The 23,258-nt window shown below is 39.1% G+C and overlaps 5 protein-coding genes across 6 annotated transcripts; 2 read left to right on the forward strand and 3 right to left on the reverse strand.

Annotated features, from left to right (window-relative positions):
- Positions 1 to 28: 28 nt before the first annotated feature.
- Positions 29 to 3,345, forward strand: LOC140767650 (short-chain dehydrogenase TIC 32 A, chloroplastic-like). Of its 2 annotated transcripts, none has more exons than XM_073107648.1 (9): positions 29 to 557; positions 623 to 689; positions 1,149 to 1,177; positions 1,268 to 1,476; positions 1,956 to 2,074; positions 2,402 to 2,527; positions 2,634 to 2,712; positions 2,775 to 2,928; positions 3,006 to 3,345. In XM_073107648.1, the coding sequence occupies exons 1-9, from the start codon at positions 333 to 335 to the stop codon at positions 3,168 to 3,170; spliced, it is 1,173 nt and encodes a 390-aa protein (XP_072963749.1). In that variant the 5' UTR covers positions 29 to 332; the 3' UTR covers positions 3,171 to 3,345. The 2 variants fall into 2 exon arrangements, with proteins under 2 accessions (XP_072963749.1, XP_072963755.1); XM_073107654.1 differs by having other exon boundaries at positions 2,423 to 2,527; positions 3,006 to 3,339.
- A 173-nt stretch (positions 3,346 to 3,518) lies between these two features.
- LOC140767667 (probable transcriptional regulatory protein At2g25830) lies at positions 3,519 to 7,282 on the reverse strand. Its single transcript, XM_073107664.1, has 8 exons — positions 7,074 to 7,282; positions 6,864 to 6,997; positions 6,535 to 6,596; positions 5,997 to 6,153; positions 5,650 to 5,927; positions 4,848 to 4,968; positions 3,882 to 3,990; positions 3,519 to 3,696 (listed from the first exon to the last, which is right to left on the reverse strand). Exons 1-7 carry the CDS (start codon positions 7,180 to 7,182, stop codon positions 3,898 to 3,900), a joined length of 954 nt encoding a protein of 317 aa, XP_072963765.1. The 5' UTR covers positions 7,183 to 7,282; the 3' UTR covers positions 3,519 to 3,696; positions 3,882 to 3,897.
- A 1,210-nt stretch (positions 7,283 to 8,492) lies between these two features.
- LOC140759617 (carotenoid cleavage dioxygenase 8 homolog B, chloroplastic) lies at positions 8,493 to 10,750 on the reverse strand. The gene is made up of 6 exons (XM_073096228.1): positions 10,448 to 10,750; positions 9,479 to 10,222; positions 9,196 to 9,389; positions 8,930 to 9,119; positions 8,745 to 8,847; positions 8,493 to 8,638 (listed from the first exon to the last, which is right to left on the reverse strand). Exons 1-6 carry the CDS (start codon positions 10,748 to 10,750, stop codon positions 8,493 to 8,495), a joined length of 1,680 nt encoding a protein of 559 aa, XP_072952329.1.
- Positions 10,751 to 14,120: 3,370 nt separating this feature from the next.
- LOC140759689 (periodic tryptophan protein 2) lies at positions 14,121 to 18,793 on the forward strand. The gene is made up of 8 exons (XM_073096323.1): positions 14,121 to 15,404; positions 16,117 to 16,368; positions 16,468 to 16,560; positions 16,740 to 17,111; positions 17,548 to 17,892; positions 17,978 to 18,205; positions 18,283 to 18,491; positions 18,690 to 18,793. The coding sequence occupies exons 1-7, from the start codon at positions 14,193 to 14,195 to the stop codon at positions 18,451 to 18,453; spliced, it is 2,673 nt and encodes an 890-aa protein (XP_072952424.1). The 5' UTR covers positions 14,121 to 14,192; the 3' UTR covers positions 18,454 to 18,491; positions 18,690 to 18,793.
- Positions 18,794 to 21,139: 2,346 nt separating this feature from the next.
- LOC140759698 (dehydration-responsive element-binding protein 3-like) lies at positions 21,140 to 22,567 on the reverse strand. Its single transcript, XM_073096334.1, has one exon. The coding sequence runs from the start codon at positions 22,254 to 22,256 to the stop codon at positions 21,636 to 21,638; it is 621 nt and encodes a 206-aa protein (XP_072952435.1). The 5' UTR covers positions 22,257 to 22,567; the 3' UTR covers positions 21,140 to 21,635.
- Positions 22,568 to 23,258: the final 691 nt, after the last annotated feature.

Genomic DNA, 23,258 nt, shown 5'->3' on the forward strand with positions numbered 1-23,258 from the left:
TGGAAAGACTTTAGATCCAAATGGAGCATACGCAATCTTTACTGCTTGATAATAAGATTATTAAGAACCAGGATAAATTAAAGTTAGAATCAAGCTAGGATAAAAGCTTGAATTGAGAACTAAACTTGGCTTTAAATTTGCGGATAAACCTCAGATATATCGATCATGTTATATGCGCGAAGGGAGCTCATCCGCTCTCGGCGAGCTTCTTCGTTTAATAAGTTATCCCTCTACTAAGCTTTTATCGTCGGTCTCGTCCGGAATAGCGACAGCAGTATAGCACCTCAGGAGCGGGATAACTCGATCCCTTATCCCAGCGATCGCGAATAACGATGGGTGTGGATAGGGAGGCAATCGAGATGGTCTTCTCCATGGAGTTTTGGAGGATGGCCATCTTGTGGACCCTATCCCTCCTATTCTCATACTTCCACCTCCTATTCTCCAAACCCCTCTCCGCCTTATTCCCCTCCTTCCAGCCATCCCCCTCTTATCCACGCTGCCATTTATCCACCGACCCAGACTCTAAGGCTAAGAGGCCAATCTGCGTCATCACCGGCGTAAGCCTGTTATCTTATTCCGCAGTTATTCTCAAGTTGTTTACATTAATTTGTCGGGTTTGCAGGCAACGTCGGGTTTGGGTAAGGCCGCCGCGAAAGCGCTGGCACGAGAAGGCTATCACGTAGTTCTTGGTAAGGATAGTGTACGATTTATTTCGTTCAGGCATTTTACCGAGTATTTTCCGTGCATATAAGATAAAGTAGTGGATTGCGATGGTTCCACTTCGAGTTTTGCATGCGGTGATAGCAATGCTACTTATGTTATTGTTCTACCTAGTATGTGGTATTCTTCTGGTTGATTCGATAGGTGAATTTAATAACGTAAACATGGGAAAGACATCGAAGAAAGAATTTTCATGGCAAGTCCTATTGAAGCAATTAGAGTACTCATATTCACCGTGATCAATACTTAAACCTTCTTTTTAACCAAACTGACTGCTAGTATGGTTTTTATAGCAAGTCCTAATAATTTGTAGAATAGGATGCCTCCATTGTTTAGACTTATTTTGATCCTTATAAATTTTTTAATTAAGTTATTGCCTCACATCAATGTCTCTAATTAAAGGATCTTTCATTATGTCTCACTGCCAGCTGGACGTTGTCCCGATAAGCTAAATAAGGTACATTTGGGATCTTGAGCTATATATCTCCCTTCGAAGATTCAAGTGGGCTGTCTCAAATTTTTTTTTTTTCATTTTTATGTGAAACAGACAATTGAAGAGATCAAGCAGAAACAAGAAGATGCCCATGTAGATGCTTTTGAGGTTGACTTGTCATCCATTCATTCAGTTATGAACTTTGGAAGTTCCATAAAGCAGTGGCTTTTGGATTCGAACCTGCATCCTTCTATACAACTCCTGATAAATAATGCTGGTATCTTAGCGAAGTCATGTAGAATTACGGCCGACGGATTTGATCAGTAATCCCTTGGTTCTCTTTTGCTCATGTTTCTTTGATAATTTCTTTCACATATTTTCCAACAAATGATCAAGGAGTATATATTGGGGGATCAGTGATATTGAAATCTGGTAATTTTGTTAAAGTTTCCTATTCTGGTTTTGAACTCCACTTTTCCCTTAAATCTTATGAGTGCTAATGAGTAGGTTGAAACAAGAATCTGGCAAATCTAGATTGGAAAAGTGCAGATTGCAAATAGACCAAATCCTATGCTTTTGTCCCACCAAGCATAAACTGTTGGCCTCTATCTAAGTGGGTAATCATGTTCTCCGCATAATTATGAAATAGGGAATTATAGAACTTTAGTTCTTTTGTGTTCATCTATCAACTATATGAGTGTCATCTGTATTATTATTCCAACTTTTCTTTTTTCCTTTTCTTTAAGAATTAGTTCTGAGTTTTATCTCTGTGACCATACTGATTTCCCATTTCTGTATTCAGGATGATGCAGACAAACTACATTGGTGCTTTTTTCCTGACTAATATTCTCTTGCCACTACTCAAGAGCAGTCCTGTGCCTTCCCGAGTTGTTAATGTGACGTCTTTCACCCACCGATTCGGTAATTAATCTAAACAATTAAATCTTTGCCTTAAGACACCTGTATATCTAAAGTACAAACTTTACATGGAAAATCTTGTCATAGGAACCTAATTGCCTTTTACTGTGGTTCTTACTACTTTGTTTTTAAATTTTTATATTTACCACTTAAATATTTGACATTTTTTAAAAATTTGATAGCTCTCTAATCCCCTCAGGTTTAGTCAAGAATGAAATCCGAACATGTTAAATATAAATATTTTAACTTCTGAATCCCCAACTGATGTGAATTGGGATCTGAGCGATAGAGCTTACAAGTTACACATTTCTTGCCTACTAATTGGTGCAGTCTTCAAATTTTCATCTGTAGCATCATGTGAGGACTTCAGTGTGGAAACTCTAGGCAAGGAAAATCTGAGCTGCTCTTCAACACTGAAAGGATATCCTTTTGCTAGTACTTACGAATATTCTAAACGTATGTATTCTCTTAGGAAATTTAGAATAGAAACGAACCAATTTATGGTATCTCCTTGTTTTAAGTAACTATATTTTATCTATTGTTTTCCTCTTTTCCATACCAGTTTGCTTACTCCTGTTCTCATATGAGCTTCATCGGCAACAACTTTATGTGAACAACACATCTTCTGCTGTCTCTGTCATGTATGTATTTATAAATTACGCATGCCAATAATATGTGAAACCTTAGTAACTTCATATTTTAGGCCTGCTGATCCTGGAATTGTCGAAACCGACATTATGCGTGAACTTCCTCCAACTCTTTCTCAACTAGCTCTCATGGTTCTAAGATTCTTGCACCTTCTACAATGGCCAGAGATTGGTGTTCGCCCGATCATTGATGCTGCCTTGGCACCACCAGTAAGTTTTCTTCTCCGTTATCTTACTGATGAGGTTTAATTCATTAAAGGATAAAATCTGTCATAATTTTGCTTCAGGATGCTTCTGGGAAGTACTTCTTTGGTGGCCAAGGTAGGACCATCGAGTCCTCTTCACTTTCTTACAACACTAAACTTGCAGAGGAACTATGGTCAGTTTCTTCAACGTTGTTTCGAGAAGCGCAGTTTTCAGTGGTTGGATCCGGGAGTAAAAGTAGCTTATAATTTATCAACATCATTTCTTAGGACATCTACTCGAGATCAGAGGATACATGAAATTTATCGCAGTGGTCACAATTTGTGTCAGTTTAGACTTTCAACAGATATATGGACGTCAGATGATGATGTTTTGTAAAAGAAAACGTATGGTGATCTATATGATTACCTTTTAGAATCTCAAAAATCTCTCACCAAATAGGAAATTTACTAAGAAATTTGTGCAGTGTGAGACCAAGATTAGGCACAAATGTTTACTGGATCCGGAAACCCAAATAACTGCTGAGAGAAATTAATTCGATATATGACGTACTGATCGGTGATCAGTTTGAAATAAAGAACAGGGAGCATGACGTAAAATTTCTATTCATCAGTTAAATATTACATCTTTCAGACTTAATGGCACCCAAATAATGGTAGCAGATTAATTCAAACGGCGATCATGACCTCTTTTATTAATTGAAACGAACTTGGGCATGCTCAGTATATCAGCTTCTCAAATGTCCTCAGCCGTCACTTCAGTTCAATGATGCATCTAACAAGAAATGGGCATAAATTAGTTGTTCGAAATAAGGAATTTTAAGGCAAATTGATTGAAAATAAAAGTATTTGCCTCAGCCAAGTAGGAATCCTTTCATAGAATGGAACATTCAAGTCATAGCTGCCAAATATACAGGAAAGAATGGGGTCAAGGATAAATCAGATGGTTTATTCGGTTACCAGATGATAGATCAGATCACTTTTGATCTGAATAAACTGCATCAACGTCATCAAGTTCAAGTAACTTTGACATGAGTTCCTTGTTCAACTCCATAGCTTCATCGTCTACCTGTTTAGAGAACATGTTACATGGTTTTCTAAGATGTAAAATTGATCAAGATTGCACTTGAAGAAAGCTTTCAAGCCTCTTAACAGCTTCAAGTAATTGCTCAACGGATTACATATTTCATTGCTGTCATGTTATCATAGATGTGTAGTTTCCATAGATAACAACACAAAGTCATGAACACAGAACAACATTAATCTAGATCAGTGCAACTTTCCGGCCACAAGATTATCAGCAGTTCCTGTTATTGGTGCATGGGGAGTAATTTGATGATTTATTTGCCAACAAGAATTTTCATGGAAAGCTATGCAATGAAAAGCTGCATTCTTAAGATATCAAAATGGGGATCTGACTGTTCTTCTTTTCCCACTTTCCCATAACTTAACTGATTTTGAAATTACATCCAACCAAAAATGGTCTTAATTGCCAAAAAAATGTTGGTCCATATCAGTGAGGAGAACCGGCTAAGTAGCTAAGTCACCACTTACCAGTCATTCTCATTAGAATATCACCCAGATGACATTTTGTTGCAGTATAGAGTAGCTTATCATGCATTGCTTGTATAAGCTCTCTATAGTCCAAAGATGACACTCAGAAAGCTACATTGAGAAAATATTCAATCTGAATACCCACTTTCTAAACAATTTCCTCTACAACACGTCAACACCCATGTACATATGCAACCTTGTTATTAGGCAGTAACTACTGGATGAAGTTATATTCAGCCTGTCTGTATTCAAATTATCTCTCTTGTCAAGTGATTAGTGATAAAAGTATACTGAATTTAGAACATATATTCATTTGCATGAAAGTGAAACAAAATCCAGAAAAAGCACAGGATGTAAATAATGATAACATACCTCAAGGGGATTTAAGGGCAGTAGCTCAAAACCATTATCTGGTTCAAATTCTATTCCTTCATCCCGTAGTTTTGACAGTATGACAGAGTAGTTTTCTGCTGATGTAACTATCTTGTAATATCTACAAAAGTTGAATCAGCTATAAGAACATATTTAATAAGATACTTACCATTCATATAAAATAATTTTTCTGCTATAAACACCAAACTGTCAATAAATTTTTAAATTCAACACATAGTCAAAAGTTTTGGTCAAACACATTGAGATGTGTTGTGCACTAAGCAATCTTATCATGGTTAGTGGGTGCAAGTCGGGCCAAGGGTATTGAAACTGCTTCCCTACTTTGATCCAGATTAAATGCTGAGTCATGTGGACACAAATAGCTAGTATGGATAGTTTTTGTGGTTATGGGATGTATCTTGTATGATTTGCGTAACACAGAAGTGTAAAGCGCCATCTTTGGGACTATACAATTTCAAATTTAAACATGGACTAATATGATGGGCAAGATGAGATTATTTCAAGTTATAGTGAACATCAGCGTGCATCCACATGAAAGTTGACTATTAAGTAATAAATCAGCACAGATAGTCCAAAGCGTCAAATTAGTACCATAATAAGATCTCTAGATTTTCATTTTTCATTTGTTTCTTTTCAAGTATAATGCACCACTACTGGTAATTTCCAATCTCCTAATAGATAAATGACTTTTCATTTTAAGTCATATTAAAGAAAACTAACCTTTCTAAGGAAAGTTCGACTAAAATTAAATTATTTCACTGCATCCTATCTGGAAAGGTACCTTTCAGGACCATCTTCTTCCGAGTCATCATCATAAACTGTTGGTTCAATGACATCTTCAGCACCAGCATCTAAAGCAACAAGAAGCAGCTGATCCTTGTCGGCATCAGCAGCCTTTATATTAACAACTTGGGCACGCCTGAATTTGAATAAAATAGACCCCGGATCAGCCAACTTTGCCCCACAGTCCTTTACCACACCTCGGACAGCAGCCACTGATCTTGTTATTTTGTCTGTAAGGACTTCAACAACCATTCCAACTCCACCAAAACCATAGACCTGATTAATCGTAAGCAGCATAATCTCAAACACTGTCAGATTGCAAGGTTATGATACTGCATTGCCTACCTCATAGAACTTCTCAGTAAAAGTATCCTGACCCTTTTCTGACGCTTTTTTGATATTGCGCTCCACAATTTCCTTGGGGACTTCAAGCTCTCTAGCTTTCTCCAGTACAGCTGCTAAGACAGTATTCGATGTTGGATTTGGGCCTCCCTTTTTTATGCTGCACAATATAAAAGAAACAAGTGATGCATTGTATGCAAAACATTAAAAAAATTTGACGATAAGAATTCCAAGATCTCTGATAATCCAACACCGCAAAATCTGACGCAAGAATTCTCAGCCACATCCGATTTAATTTGATTTATATAGTTTATCACTGTTATGTTTGAAATAATGGAATCTGGGAAACCCCAACTCCATTTGTTGCAGAAGTAATTTTCCTCTCTCTCTCTCCGGGCTAGGGCTTTGATGCGTATCTCTCCTACCCTTCTTTTCCCTAAATAGATGTTGAGGGTAAATAAGGGTAGGGAGGATGTCAACTGAAGATAAAATGTCATAAGTAGTGCAACTATAAGAACTAAAACATAGCTTATGAACTTACGCAGAGACAATTTCTTTTCCAATTTTGCTATTGCGTTTCATCTTCTTCAGATTTTGAGCATCCTGTACCAAGGCAACAATGAGTGCATTCAACTGAAGAAATATATTCAAAATGTTCCCCATTATTGTTACTAATCAATCAGAACTTTAAGTCAGTACATGGATTAGACATGAGACGAGTACACACAGTTAAAACAAAAGACTGCATCTTTTACATGCGTTTAGATAAGAAAACTGAACTTAATGCAAACTCTAATTCGAGTGCTCAATTTGATCAAAGGAGACAAGGAACAAGACACGAATATAATTCAAAGTTTGAAAAGGACGCGCCTTTCTTCCAGCAATCTTACAAGAACGTCTTCCCATACAAACTGGCCGAGATGTACAAATCCTTCTCGCTCTCTCGGCGCGACCAACTTCAGATGACGGTATACGAGCCAAGTTTCTCTCCAACAAACCGATAGCTATCGAGGTATAAGAATAAGGCAAATTTTCTTGAGTTAAAGGGAACGAGAAAAAGATTGTGCGAAGAGAACATACTCTGGGTCGTGGCGGGATTCTTAAGGGAGGAGAAGGACGAGGAGAAGCCGAGATGTAAGAGTGTGGCTTTGTGAACAAGAGATCCAAAAGCCCTAGAAGCGGAAGCCATGAGAGGCCTCTTAGCAATCGCCAATCCACTACGTGCGCTCGAGATGTTCGAATAAATGCCTCTGTGCAGAGGAGTAAACCAGCAGCGACGGGCTGTAACGACTAACTTGTATTAGTTAAACGGGTGAACCCAAAAACGAATTCCACTCTATAATCACATTAGTAAATATGCACCAAAGATTAGATATTAGCCGAACAAAGAGACTAACTCTCGATTTTAATCTTATCAAATTTTTAACTAATATAGTAAGTTACTTAGTCTAAATTTCAAATTATATGTCGAATAATTATTCCAAATTAAACACCGTCGAGATCTGCTCTAAATCGTTACGCTGCCGAGTTGCTCCTTAAGTCAACCACACCGTATAGCTATTAAGTTAAGTCACCAAATAATATTTATTTGGGGTTAAAATTAAATCTATAATTTCCTTAGCTATAGAAAAGATCCCTATCAATTCCACTCTGTCGGTAGATAAAAGACATTAATTTGGAGACAAACAAGGGCTATGTTGGGTTTTTTTTTTTTAAATCTTTTAACAAAAGAGAGTCCGATCGCCAGTAACTTAGGTCAATGTTATTAAAACATTACATGTCTAATAAAAGAAATAGGAAAAATAAGATGACTGACTTCTGGAACAAACCTTATATTATAGCTCATCGATCGATCGTCGATAATATGATAAAAAAAACAATCGCATCAAGCTCAAAGATCCGAGAAAGAACATTGTATTCGATGCAGGCAGCGTACAACGGCTTCATCGTAACCATTACATAACCTTAGAATACTAAACAGTGTGTTCCATCGAGAGGATGGCATGAAGCGAAGAGAAGAAATCAAGAAGCCATTTTTTGGGGTTAATTAATGTGAACGGCATCACAGAATATATATATATAAAGGCATCTTTGAGCTAGTATTCTTATTGCCTAGAGGACGAGATTATATATAATAATGAGCATTGATGCTGCTTTGCTATTGTATAAATGATTATTTGTCTTTGCATAAACAAATAAAGATCTCTTGATCACTGAGCATTGTCACTTATGCTGCATAGTTACTGGGTTTCAAACTCAAATCTTGCTTTAATATATCATGTACATTCTAGGAGCAGTACAAACATATTCCAAAGGCTAGCATCTTTTTGCTAGAGAAAAGCTTCACAACTTTCCCCTACACTTTAAAATATTTATACTCCCCATATGTTATATATATATATATCACACACATCCTATGCATATACCAACTTAATTAGCCAAGTAGATTATGATTAACAAGATATTACATATATATACAAACAAGAACACGAGTAGTCTTTAATTTCTGGGAACCCAGCAACCATGCAATCCATAAGGAAGTCCATATGGGAATTTGGCTCTTGCTATCTCCTCAAACGTTGACCCATCCAGTACCAGAGCATAGCCTTCTCCATTTTTATCACTCACCATTGAGATAACCACACCTACCAATGTATCCAAAAAAAAAATAATAATTAATAATAATTTCTTGTGAGTTTTTATGTTCATCTTAACGTAGGATATATATTAATAATAATGATAATTACTCACCATCATCCTCCTTAATTGCTCCCGGTCTAGCCACAAAGAAGGGCTCAGATGGCACGGAGCCTTCTTCGTGCCAATTCTTAGCTCTCTTCTTAACCAAATCGATCTGTTAATCATCGTACTTAACACAAAATTAGCATGGGAAAAAGAGATTAATTTAGAGAGTAAAGTAATTAAGGTGGTAGTACCTTTGTGAGTGTATTAGGGAAGTTGCAAGGGCGTTGGGCTCCACAAGCATAAGCATATCTATACTTCTTGCCTAAGTATGCAGGGTTTATACTGCACATATCCATCCCTCTTCCGTGCTCATCTGGGTCTAATGCCGAGTCCAACTCACCTATCGGACTCCCATCCAATGGTATTCTAAATCTTCCCACCCTGGCCAAATTAAAACCCAAAGTTAATCAATTAATCCATGCAATTAAGTTAATTAAGTTAAGTTTAATCTACCTACCTAGCATCAGGTAGCACATCTTGGCCTACGGAAGATCTCAAATTCTTCAACCTAAGCTTCTCCAGAATGCTAGTATCGGCATTATGCTCACAGCAATCTGCCACAATTGCAGTCACTCTTCCATCCTCGTCTTCCTCTTCGTATGCATTGATGAAGTGGAACGTCACGTAGGGCGGTACCTCCACACTCGCCACCTGAAAGTAAGTGAATTAATGCGAGTTTCGATGATAACAGTTTAAGTTTTTAGAGTAATTGATGAGTTAAAAAGAAGGAGTTTGCTTACGATGTTGCCACTGGCTTTGCACATAACATGCATGTAACTCCCGGACTCTGGATGCCACTCGAACTTGTACAGTGGCGTGGGCTCAGCTCGTAGTAGATTATGGGCAGAATATCTCAATGGCATCTCAGGAACTATCACGTAGTGCTCAGACACCGGAAAGGAATGCACCCACCCCGGCGCCGGCCCGCCGCGGCAACTCACCCTGCCGACGAGCTTCCTCTCGTTGCTCCCCGGCTCCATCCTCGCGACGACGTATCCCGGCCGTGCCAAATCCGGCAGCAGAGTCAGAAACTCCGAGTCGGTGACTACCGGGTGGGCGGAGTGTATCAGCCCGCCTAGATTGTCGGAGTAGTCGAACTTTCCGATGGTTTCTAACGTGTCTGGGTCGATCTGGATGGAGCCTTTGGTGGTCTCGGTGAGGCATAGGACGCGGCCGTCGCCGAGCTGGACGACGCCGGTGTTGGCGTTGTCGGTGAGGGACGCGCCGGAGAAGAGGCCGGTTAGGTCGCCGACGAAGGAGAGGAAGCTGTCGGGCTTCGGGACCTCGGAGAACTCGCGGTAGCAGAGGCGCTTGTTCCGCATGGCGGCCTTGTAGGCCTCAGACTCGATCTGGCGGTGGCTGGCGGCGACGCGGCCGCGGCGGAACGAGAGGCGGACGAGGGTGGCGTAGCCGTCGAAGAGGTGGCGGAAGTTGTAGTCGTCGATGTTCCAGAGGCCGGGCCCATTTCTCAGGTAGGTTCCATTCTGCATGCAAATCATATACAATGATCAACAAATTGAACTTAAAAATAGCAATAATTTAATAAGAAATATAGAGGAATCTCTACCCGACTTCAACAAAATTTTTAAACTCCATTTCGTTAGCATTGAAAGCGACAATAAACAGAAATGTATCTCTTGGAAATTATCGCTTTTGTAATTATTATCTACGGATATTAAGAATGATGAAAATGGATCCTGTAAACATACCAGCCAAAATGGTATTTTTCCCTTTACAACCAACTCCCCTTCCCACCTCTCCTGTTTAATACTTGTCCAGGCGGCGAGCTTTCCGCCGCCGCTGCCGCAGACGTGTTCGGTCTCGACCGGCCGGCACGGTATGGCGATCCGTGACTCGGTCGCGACGCCGACAGTGAACGATTCTGACAAATTAGGTCGACTCCGAGGAGCCACTTGACCTAATTTGGTTAGTTCGAGCCCAATCGAGTCCGAGCTAGTCGGCGAAAAAGCAGTGCATCGAGGGAGAGCCAAAGAGGATAACATAGTAGCCATGAAGAGAGTTGGATGGTGATCACAGATTAATAATAGGAGGGGAGGTGAGTTGATGTTTGAAGTTTGGAATTAGGATGGAGGGGTATAGACGTATATATAGTCCAGTGGACAGCAAAAGGTATCTCATTCCTTGGAATTCTCATTCGCTAGAGGACGATTTTGGTTGGCCCCCCCAAGTTTTGCTGTGCAGTATGGCATAGTAAATTACCGAAATACCCTCGCCTTATTTGTTTGGTGCAATTGGAGCCGTGCATAAGAGTTCCAGCAATATATATATATATTATCCAACCGAGAATATGCCAGATCTCTCTTCCAAAACTAGTTCAAAGTTATAAATGAACTCTACCATGCTATGTCTCTTTATTTATAGAGTTAATCTAAGTCAAAGGTGGAGCCACACTATAAGGTATCCGGTAGCATTCTCGAGACGTTTAGTTTTATTAGTTTTGGCAACAATTTTGAAGTGTTCTTCTGAATAAATTTTGGGGGTTAGATTGGTAATTGGATAGGTGAATCTTTGAAGGTCTACAAGGGATGTTATGGAATCAACGGCCTTGCCTTAAGAGGGTGTATTTAAAATCTAGAAGGAATCTGGCATGGATTCCTTACCGCCCAAAGTGGAAAAGCTCGAAGGTGGTGGAAAAAGTATTAATGAGTAGTCTTCTTTGCTGGGCTCTTTCTCGGCAATGGCAATGATAGTGTTTGCACATCGAATTACTACTCTCCATTCCCATCCCCTCTATATAATATTTTAAGCCCAGCATCCAATCACTGCCCTCCTCCCTCACGATTATTTTTCCCTAGTGGACACCCCAAAAACCAAAAGTTTATTCGTTTTATTGTTCCATCCATGGACAACCAGCAAGGAAAAATATCATGCAGTGCCCAACTCTTCATCCAGCAATTTGCAAACATAGTTACTAATATAATTAGTTTTTCTTTTCCTTTTCCTTTTTCTCCAAATATCTCCACAGCCGTTGGTTATGATCAGTGACGTAGCAAGATTATGATGATGCCCATATAAACTTTCTAGTTTTTAGGTTTAGAGTTGTATTGGCATTTGTTGTTCTTCTCTTGGAATTTCTACTGAGCTGTTCAAAGAGGAGCTAAGAGGGGTTAGGTTCCATGAGAGAGAGATCTTGGAGTTAATGAATGGGAACTGAGGATTATAGGTAGCATTGAGGTAATAGTAATAGTAGTAGTAGTAGTAGTGTATCATGCCACAGGTGTTGTTGTTGTTGTTGTTCATCAAAGGAAGAAGACTGCAGGTGGGTGGTGTGTCTGTCTGTCTCGAGAAGGTTGATGCATGGGTCCCACTTCCTCTCTGGTTTGCCTCCATTCCACCAGGCAATTGCTTGTCAAATCACCCACTAGAAATCTAAATTTGTTTATAAAAACTTAGCCGTTGGTGGGTAGTGCATGCAAAGTGGCATCATCACCAAACTCATACCGACTAACTATGAAGAGGTCTGCATTGGGGTGGCAGACAACTTCTAAGTTAGACCATTCTTGGAGGTCCTCCTCTTTGCTACTAGCATTCTAATGAATACTAATAGCCCAGATACCTCAGTATGTAAGACTAGGGGCTTGCTCTTCTTGATGCCATGGTTCTAAGAAAAGTGTGCATGGTCATTCGTGGGGGGCCATGGCATATGGTCCACATGGCACTCTGGGGGCTTGGACATAACCATTCTTGTCCAGACAAAGCAAATGTTGCTGCCATCTCTCCTCTACTGTCCAAGTGCTGCATGCTCCTTCATAGCATGCCCATCACCATGTTGGAATCCAGAGTTGCAAATGTGCATGTCCAATGCATATGGACAGTAGTCAAGGATAGATATGTTTTAATATAGAAAAATGTGCCCCCTACCCCTCTCTCTCTCTCTCTCTCTCTCTCTCATGACTTGTATACATAAGTGTTGTTTAGTGGTTAGAAAATGAAATTTAATAAAATATCTTATTTCAGTGAAGTGACTATTTTTTAATTTTTAATAAAAGAGTCACTCTTTTCCTACACCAGCATGAAAAGTATGGTGATATTGTGAATAATTAATCACTTTGTTTTTGATAACATATTTAGTAACAGAGATACTTATGGGAACAAGGGCATCTTAAGGTTTGTGATAGTTTGTTTTTAAGTTTCAATAAAACCCACTTAGGGTCCATGAAGTGATAGGGCACTGAGCTGGATTCTAAGGCCTTGGCCTACTTGCCTTAGCTATGGAGAGGCACCATGAGTTGGGTTGTGCTCCTTGTGGACCCCTTGATTGATGTTAATGGCATACTTAAGCAAGGAGATACTTATGTAAACAAGGGCATCTTGGACTTCTATTAATCCTTGTAAATGACCTCATAGATTCCTATAGTTCAAAGATCCTTTTTGCCTTTGTTAGCATCTCCTTTCTATTGGACAATGATTAATTGCACTTTTTAGAGTTTCTTTCTCGAGTCTCAAACTAGTAATAATTAACATGGCTAATTAAATATAGAATTTAACGTAGAGAAAAACGCTAAGGTGACGTTTGATTCATGTATAAAAAAATACTTATTTATAAATTAATATTTTTAAATATATTTTATAATTAAGCACTTAAATATATATATATATATATATATATATATATATATTTTAGTTCAATTTTATATAAAAAATTATGTGACAAATTATGTATAAAATTTTATCACAAGTAAAACAGTGTAATAAATTTCTACATATTTTTTTAAGTATAATTTTTATTATAATTAACATTCTCATTCTCAGTTAGTAATCAAACATCAATTCTTGCTTAAATTTATTTAAGGTATTCATTATATTTTATAACAAATAAATTTATAGAAGTATCTAATTTATATTTAAAAGGTGTGCATAAATTTATTCTTAAAAGTAATCTTATGCACGAATGAAATGAGACCTAAATAATTATTTTAATTTTAACTTGGATTTTTTTTTTCATTTTTCAAAATAATTAGAGAAAAATAGATAATTAATCACATGATAGTAATATAATATTTTTTAAAGCAAAAAAGATAATCAAAATGACAACTTAAAAATAGACATTTAGGAGTTTTTGTATAGTGGAGGGGATTAATATGTCACTAAAAATAAATAAGAAAGTTTATATATAAATTGACAATAGTTGTGAGAATCTAAATGTAATTATCTCTGAGGCATAATGGAATAAAGTTTTTTTTTTTTTTTGGTTATATTAGGATTTTAGAAATCCTTCAATTTATAATTCACGGTCAAATTTTATATTGGGCCCATTGGTTTCTTTAAAGCCCATTACTAAGAATTAGGCCCACTTGGCCCATCGTTGCTCCCTTGACTTGTTGGGTTTAAGCCGTCGTCTTCCCGAGTTAGCGGCTTTCTTCCTTCCCTTCTCCAAACCCTAAACCCTAAACCCTAAACCTAGAGATCTCCGATCTCTCCCATCTCCCCGCCATGAACTTTCGCTTCCAGAACCTTCTCGGCGCTCCCTACCGTGGCGGAAACGCTGTCGTCTCCGGAGACTCTGTCCTCCTCTCCCCCGTCGGCAACCGCATCTCCTCCACCGACCTCATCAAGTCCCAAACTGTAACGCTACCCTTCGAGTCCTCGTCCAATATCTCCCGCATCGCCGTTTCCCCAGATGGCAACTTCCTCCTCGCCGTCGATGATGGCTCTCGGGCCCTCTTCGTTAACATTCGGCGCCGCGCTGTACTCCACCGTATGGCCTTCAAGAAGGCCGTATCCGCCGTCCGGTTCAGCTCTGATGGTGCGCTTATTGCCGTTGGCCTTGGAAAGCTCATCCAGATCTGGCGGTCCCCTGGTTTCCGCAAGGAGTTCTTCCCCTTCCATCTCGAGAAGACCTTTCCAGACTGTGCCGCCACTGTGACCTCGTTGGATTGGAGCTCGGACTCTAAATACCTCCTCGCGGGATCGAAGGATCTCACCGTGAGGCTCTTCGCTGTGAACAGCTCGAACCGATCGAAGAATAAGCCTTTCTTGTTTCTTGGGCACAGGGAAGCCATTGTTGGAGCCTTCTTTGCCATGGAGAAGAAGAGCGGTAGGGTTCATAGAGTGTATACTATTTCAAGGGATGGAGCCATCCTTACCTGGAATTTGGAGAAAAATGGAGATTTTGGTGACTCTAAAGGGAGCATCTTGGATCCTCCTGCTCCTGGGACGCCAGAACAGAAGGTTCCTAGAGGAGATCCTGATGAGATTGAGAATGACGGTCGGAAAAGGAAGACCCTGGAAAGTGTTGATGAGGACGAATTAGAGACTCCTTTGCATAAAGCGAGATGGGAATTGCAGAAGAAGGATTTCTTCATGCAGTCGCCAGCAAAATTATCCGCTTGCGATTATCACAGGGAGCTTGATATGGTGGTGGTTGGGTTCTCTAATGGAGTTTTTGGGCTTTATCAGATGCCGGATTTTGTATGCATCCACTTGCTTTCCATTTCGAGAGAGAAGATAACCACTGCAGTGTTTAACAAACTTGGGAATTGGTTAACTTTTGGTTGTGCGAAGCTCGGGCAGCTGCTTGTGTGGGAATGGCGATCAGAGAGCTATATTCTGAAACAACAGGGTCATTATTTTGATGTGAATTGCATTGCATACTCACCTGATTCGCAAATGTTGGCCACAGGAGCTGATGATAACAAAGTCAAGGTAAGCACAATTATATTAGAAAAATGACTTGTAGTTTTAGGTAATCATTGCCCAAAATTAGTATATACTCTTTATAGTCACTTTTTATTTCATGAGCTCTTTACTCTATGTTTGGATTCCAGGATCTAGAATTTTATATGTTCACCTGAATCTACATTGTCATACATCATTGATACTCTTTGGTTTTTATTTTGTCATTTATGATGTATAAACTTGTCGACCTTAAGCTAAACTGAAATCCATCTGTGAAACCAATGTGGGTGTAGATAAATGTACCCAAAAGACCGAAATAAAGTAGTTGCCATTCAAGAATACCTGCAGTTAATTTTCATTGAGAGCTAAATCAGGTTCTAAATTGCTAGATGACATTATTAAAGTTTGTTTCTGTCTTAGTTGTATCTTCTCTATCTTGCTTGAGCTTCTCGAGTAAGCTTATCAAAGGAAGTATATCAAACTTCTAAAACCTCATTTTTCTTGGGAAGTGAGGCTTGTTTCATTTAAAGAGGCCTTCCAGATCTTGCAAGTTTAGGAATGAGTTTAGCCTAGCTAACTTGAGAAAAAGCTCGCTAGAGTTACTTGCCTAATGTTTTATCGGTATTCAATTGCACCAGCTGATCTATCTTTCTTATAACTTTGTATTGTTTAAAGTTGTTCTTTTTCAATATATTGGTTGTCTCCAGCGAGGTTGAACTGTGCTGTTAATGTTTTTCAGGTTTGGACAGCTGCATCAGGGTTTTGTTTCATAACATTTTCGGAACATACTAATGCAGTCACTGCACTTCATTTTATGGCTAATAACCACAGTCTCTTGAGTGCTTCACTTGATGGTACGGTTCGTGCTTGGGATTTGTTTCGTTATCGGAATTTTAGGACATTTACCACTCCTTCTCCTAGACAGTTTGTTTCTTTAGCTTCAGACCAGAGTGGGGAAGTAATTTGTGCTGGAACACTTGATTCATTTGAGGTATGTACTTTTTATAACTAAATAAATGTATCGGTATGGTGTTTACATTCTTAGTAGTCTTGGTTATGTCTTTGACCATATTTCATAAATGTGGTTCAGATATTTGTTTGGTCAATGAAGACTGGGCGCTTGTTGGATGTCCTCAGTGGTCATGAGGGACCAGTTCACAGTTTAATGTTCTCACCAACAAATGTAAGTTGGCTTGCATCTTGAATGTTCTTATGCTTTTCCAATGCATCTGTGTAACACATTTAAAATAGGACTTTGTCTTGGACCAATCTTTTTTAAACATGTACTGTTTTTTTTCTTGAACGAAGTAACTTCTGCCATTATGCTGGTTGAGTGGGAACACTAATGACTTGTTTTCATAGGCTATTCTGGCTTCATCATCGTGGGATAAAACTGTGCGCTTGTGGGATGTATTTGAAGGAAAAGGTGCAGTGGAAACATTTCCGCATACACATGATGTTCTCACTGTTGTTTATCGTCCAGATGGAAAGCAGCTAGCTTGCAGTACATTAGATGGTCTAATCCACTTTTGGGATCCTTTGGATGGCCTGCTGATGTATACAATTGAGGGCCGCAGGGACATTGCTGGTGGACGTCTCATGACTGATAGAAGAACAGCAGCAAACTCAACTTCAGGGAAATATTTTACAACTTTATGCTACTCTGCTGATGGAAGCTATATTTTAGCTGCAGGGAACAGCAAGTACATATGCATGTATGATATTGCAGATCAGGTTAGAAATATTTTCTTTTCTTTCATCTGATAATTTATAGTCGTGTGCTTTGCTGGTATACCCCTAGTTATTTGCCAAGAGAGACTTTTGGTCAGATGCTGCCTAATGATCTCACTATGTTTTCCATGCATTTGCTGCTGTTAGCTGATCACCTGTTAAAGATGTGTAATCAGCAATATATCTCTTCCATATGCTGCTTGGAGCCACATATCTGATTAACTTGTCAAAATGTAGTAGTATGCTCTCCCAGCAGCTATGTAGTGTTATTTTACTAGAACCTTTATTTCATTTTGGTCCAATAGGAGAACTTACCAAAATATAATATATTTCCCCGGCAGCTATATAGTGTTATTTACTAATGTTGGAATGTACAATTGATTGATATTTGCTTATCAAGTTTTAAGCTGTTTGGTGCATGTCCTCTTTGACTTGTTAGGTACTGCTTCGTAGATTTCAAATTACTCGCAATCTCTCCTTGGATGGAGTTCTTGATTTTCTGAACTCCAAGAAGATGACAGATGCTGGCCCAGTAGATTTAATTGATGATGAAAATAGTGATATTGATGAAGGAATCGACCAACAAACAACAGAAAGGCTAGGACATGATTTACCTGGTTCTCTGCCAAACCGTGGACGCCCTATAGCCCATACAAAATGCTTGAAAATTGCACCAACTGGTAGATCTTGGGCAGCAGCAACTACCGAGGGAGTTCTAATATACTCAATTGATGAATCATTTGTTTTTGATCCGACAGATCTTGACATGGATGTTACTCCTGAGGTATTGTTTGTTATCCTCCTTGTTTTAACTTCTTGTTGAAGGTTATTAATTGATAATCTCTAGCATGATTATAATTGCTCTACAGAAAGTCGATGAAGCTCTTGCGGAGGACCAACAACAGAGAGCCTTGTTGCTCAGCCTCCGTCTGAATGAAGACTCGCTAATCAAAAAGTGCATTTTTGCTGTGGATCCATCAGATATACCTGCTGTTTCTTCGTCAGTACCATTTAAGTATCTTCATAGGTTGATTGAAGCATTTGCTGATCTTTTAGAAAGCTGTCCACATCTTGAATTTATCCTCCAATGGTGTCAGGTAAATTTAATGCTAGTGACTAGGTAAGTACTATAGTCATATGCAAGCTTGCATCTAAATGTGTACATTTGTTGTAGGAGCTCTGTAAGGTTCATGGTCATTTCATTCAGCAGAATTCCAGAAGTTTGCTTCCAGCACTGAAGTCCTTGCAAAAGGCAATAACAAAACTACATCAGGATCTGAGTGATACTTGTTCCTCGAATGAGTATCTATTGAAATATCTGTGCTCTACAGGAACAAAGATATAATTTGTGCTTGTTAGTGCTGAGTGCTGACTAATGTCTAGGTATTTTCGTCTGACCAGTTTAACATATGTTTTATATCCAAGCTATTGTTTTACTTCTCAAGAATGCCCAAGGCAATCGAGTATTTTGACGTTTTAGCATTTGCCATGAACATATGCCTACTGTTGCGTTATAGAACTAGTGAATCGGTAAGAGTGCAGGTGGGTTTACTTCTGACTTTGGATTCTTTTCTTTGACAGAAAATGCCTTTCAAATACTCCAGAAGCTGCAGCCGAGATTTTTGCGTGGTCAAGATTAGAGTATCTCCATGCAACATCTGCTAATGGTGTGAAACAAGATGAAGGTCTAACAATCTCAGAAAGGGCTCAAAGCCTCTCCATCTTGTGTATAAGGTAAAAATATTCGTTGATGTTGGAGAGATGTATCTAACCAGCACTCTTTTTGAATTGGCAGAAAAGATTCTATGTCGACAGATGCTGGTACTGCTCTGGCAATATTTGGGATGTATCAAGTCATAGAGGGCGAGATTTTTTGAACTCAATATATTTAAATGCATCAGTCTGAATTCTTTCTGGTTAATTATATCAATCAAGATCTTGGTCAATTAACTTTAACATCTCAATGAAAAACCTCAGCTTGTAAGAGAAATTTGTATATTATGGTCAAAGCTTATACCTTCATGCATTTCAGGTCCTGCATCATTTGTCTTCACTGCTTCAACAATTCTGAGACTGATGAATGAAGTCTTAAATCATTTTCTTTTGGATCACATTTCATATCTTGGTTGAGTTGGGAAACCTCCAATGCTATGCTGAGTCACACAAGCTGACTAGATGCTGTGAGTTATTCCACAACAACAACGTTGTCTTAGTCTTGTGTCCAATGCTATCTATCTCTTTCATATCTCTCTTCTTTGTCTCAAATTTGTCACATGGGAATAAACCTAGCATGTGATATTCCTCCCATCGTATAAATGACAAGGCAACGATCATGACGGAAGAATAGAAATCGTATTTGTTTGACTACTGGTATGCATCATAAAAGTTGTCCAATAGTTTCTCATCCCACGAACATTCCCGAGTCATTTATACCTTAATCCTTCAGAACCATAATGTAAGATGCTAATCATCTTATTGGTTTCTTAGTATCATGACTGTAAGCAATTCTTGTAGTATATATGCATGATTGGATGAAATATAATAAAAATTAAGACTGGGTCGAATAATCGTATTGAACCTAGGACAGGAGAGGTGCCCCACAGCTGCATGGGAATCTACCGACGTGAAAATTGGGAAGCACCACTTGATCTATATCTCGCCAAGAGAAACTTGGGCCCACAGAATATTTTTTATTTATTTCTTCATTTTTTTTTTAACTATTGTAAACCTAGCCTTCTCTTATAGGGAGGGAGGGGTTATGTGCAGAAATATTCTTGATTAAGTTAATATAATTTTGGCAGATGAGAATATTTCATCCATTGTAAATTATTGTTTTTTAATATCAAAAATGCCTTTTTTTTATCTTCTTCTTCCCAGGAGTAGAGTGAACCTCATATCTTCCTCAACATCGAACCAAAAGGGGAGCAACTTGGATCCGATCAAAGATGATCCTATGTACTTATAGCTTGGGTAAGATTTGCGAGGTGAAATTATTTTGGGTTGGATAAGAGTAATTTAATGAAATTTTTAGTGTAGCTAATCCTCTCTTACTAAGTTATCCATGCTGTTCCAGTTTAATCTCATCTTTTATGCATCTGAAAGTGATACATTACCTCTGATAACAACACTCGTACTTATTCCCATCCGACTTGACAATGACATCGTACTGTTATGGAAACTTCCAAAATTAAGTATCTAAATCTATCACGCAAATCTTTTTATTATGTATAAAACGTACGTACATAAAACCTATTGTTACTACTTTAAAAATAAATTACAATTAAGTTGTTAAAAGCTAGTACAGATTAACACGATTAGGTGTCACTTCAACTCGAAAATAGTATTACTTAGTGCGTTGGTAAAACTTTTCCGGCATGCAAATTGCACAGATTAAGCTGACTTAGAGACTCGTTAAAGTCTAATAATTGTCTAAAATAAGACCTACTTATCTACAGTCTGACAAACTTCCTCTCAGTGTAATTAATTATTAATACTCGCCTCCATGCCTTGAGAGAGTTTTTGAGATTGAATAATTAATCTGAAGGTCTTAAAAGTAACACGTACTTCTCCAGTCAAACGAGCCTCCTGATAACATAACAAATACTATCTCTGGGAGACTACGTACTCTTGTCCTATAATAATAGGTTTCTTGTCGTCCAGAGAAGAATGCGTACAATAAAGCTTATAAGAAACTTCTATTAATCTTTAGAATAGAAGAAAGAAATCCTAAATCCAAGCAAGCACTTCAAATCTAATGACCATCTCCATGGCTCATCTATGGTCTAATTTTTTTTTTTCTTTTTTAATGATAAAATATCTCTTTACTTTATTGTTCCTTCCTGTGTACCCAAATGATGCAACCATCAATTATTAATCAAACTTTTGAGGTTTAATTTCTTTGTTTTTATTAGAGAGAATTAATGAAGTTTTTGACTTGCTCCGGATGGTCATCAAATGAATCCAAATTTGTAATATTCTTTCCTCATAACATCCACGTTTAACATAAAGACAATTTGGATTTAACACACTATCTGCTCACATATTTGCGATTTAAGTCTTATATTTTTAATATTTACAAATTAAGTCCTTCCATTCTATCAAATATGTGTAGAAGATATACATACTAGTATTGATATCTTATCGAGGAAAAGGTATAGAGGAAGGAATAGAGCAGCAAAGATGAGGTCTCCAAACTTTTGGCTACTTTTGCAGAGGCTTTTCATCATGAAATGCTAGCACAAATGTAGAGCCACTGATTAGGAAATGGAGAATAAGTACAACAGTAGAATAACTTTATCCGGATTCATCCACACCGTACAGTTGTCCCCTCGCCTTGCACCTCAACAATCCAGCACGTAGAGACCAAATAGATCGAGTAATTTTTCGTAGAAGAACCCTCCTCCTATTTACCACTCTATCCTTCTAATAAGGTGGTAATGTAGGGGGTGATATGTTAAAATGTCGAATAACTTACAGAGAGGAGAAGAAGAATGGAGGAATTCTTTTTTTTTTATTTATTTATTTAATTTACCAATCCCAAACGCGCGCTTCCGAGTTGTTCTCGTAACTCCACCCCGGCGGTGGATCAACGGCCGTCCAGATGTGGTCGATCGCGAATCCGAACTCATCCGCACCGTCCATCCACGGCGGCGAGTAGGCCCAGTCATCGACCGAATCGTATAAGACGAACTCGGCCGAGTCGATCGCCGCCCCTTCCCCGAGCCGCGGCAGCTCCACGATCTCCCCCAACTCCTCCGCCGCCTCGACCTCCATCGCGGCCGCCTTCAACGCCGCCCCCCGGATGTCGCATGGCGCCAGCGTGGCTGGGCGCGGCAGAGACCCGGCGAGCTCGGGGAAGTTGAGCGCCGCGGCGGCGCCCTTCAGGCTCAGCGCCGCCGCGTCGTGCGCCCGCGCTGCCATCTCCGCCGTGGGGAAGGTCCCGAGCCAGATCCGCGACTTCTTCCTCGGCTCGCGGATCTCGGACACCCACTTCCCCCACGCCCGCTTCCGAACCCCGTGGTAAGACGGGTGCCTGCTCGCCCCCCGCACCCGCTTCGCTTTTGGATCCGGGCAGGAGCTCATTGACGAAGTCGGCGACGGCATTGGGTCGCCGCTGGCTTCCGTCTCCGTGGAATTAGTAGTACTCATATTGGTATATAGCGAAGGCAATAGAATAGAATGGAATGGCAGATGAATAGATGATATAACGACGGAGAGAGGGGTATGGATATATATGTATGGATGTATGCAGTGATGGCTATGTAGGTCCTGGAAGCCCAACTGCTAAAGGGAGCGGGGTAGGTTGATATGTGTGAGAATTCGATAGGAGGAAGCTTTTCGTGTAGAGGAAGAGAGAGAGAAAGAGAGAGAGAGAGAGAGAGAGAGAGAGAGAGGAACTAGTAGTGGCCAATGAGAGAGGAATTGGAGTGAATTATTTGCTCCATAACTATAAGAGAGATGATCAGGATGACCCCCCTTAAGTAATGATCACTAACACACACACTCTCTCTCTCTCTCTCTCACACACACCTGAGGGTTTTAATCTTTATTAGTGTTGTATTTTATTGAGCTTTAATGAGGGTTGGTGGGGATTAAGCTGCCAGTTTATTATCAAAATGACATGGGAAGTAGAGCTCTCAATTATTTTATATTAATCCATGTTAAGGCACTGTTCTAATTACCATCTCAAAAATTTCTTTAATCTCTTCTCCCTAGTAAAGGCATCTTCCATCTCTGGATAATGCATAACATTGGAGTCACTTTAATCCCACATATTTCTCACGTTGGCGACTCAATTTTTGTTCGATTCATTCTTGATTCCTCTTTCCTACCATACCGTGCATCTAAGTTCTTTTTTTTTTTTTGCACGTTTTTTTTTGGGTCCCATTATTGTTGACTGGAGTTGAACAAATTAGGACTCTTCACTCAACCTCAATTTGATTTGATAACGTGTGTAAATGCCTGCATTATTACTCTATTAAACGACAATTTTATGTACTTTTACTGTCTTGATACGTTCGCAATTTGGAGTCACATCCGTCCTGAGACTTTAATGTCACACTAGGAAGTTATTTTCGGATATTGAGAGAACTTAGTGTGTTGTATATCATCATCCTGCTAGACATTGTCGATTTTAGTAGATAGCCTTCT

This window comes from Typha angustifolia, chromosome 1 (genome assembly GCF_048772165.1).
Source record: "Typha angustifolia cultivar Huaian chromosome 1, ASM4877216v1, whole genome shotgun sequence".
NCBI classification, from domain to species: Eukaryota; Viridiplantae; Streptophyta; class Magnoliopsida; order Poales; family Typhaceae; genus Typha; species Typha angustifolia.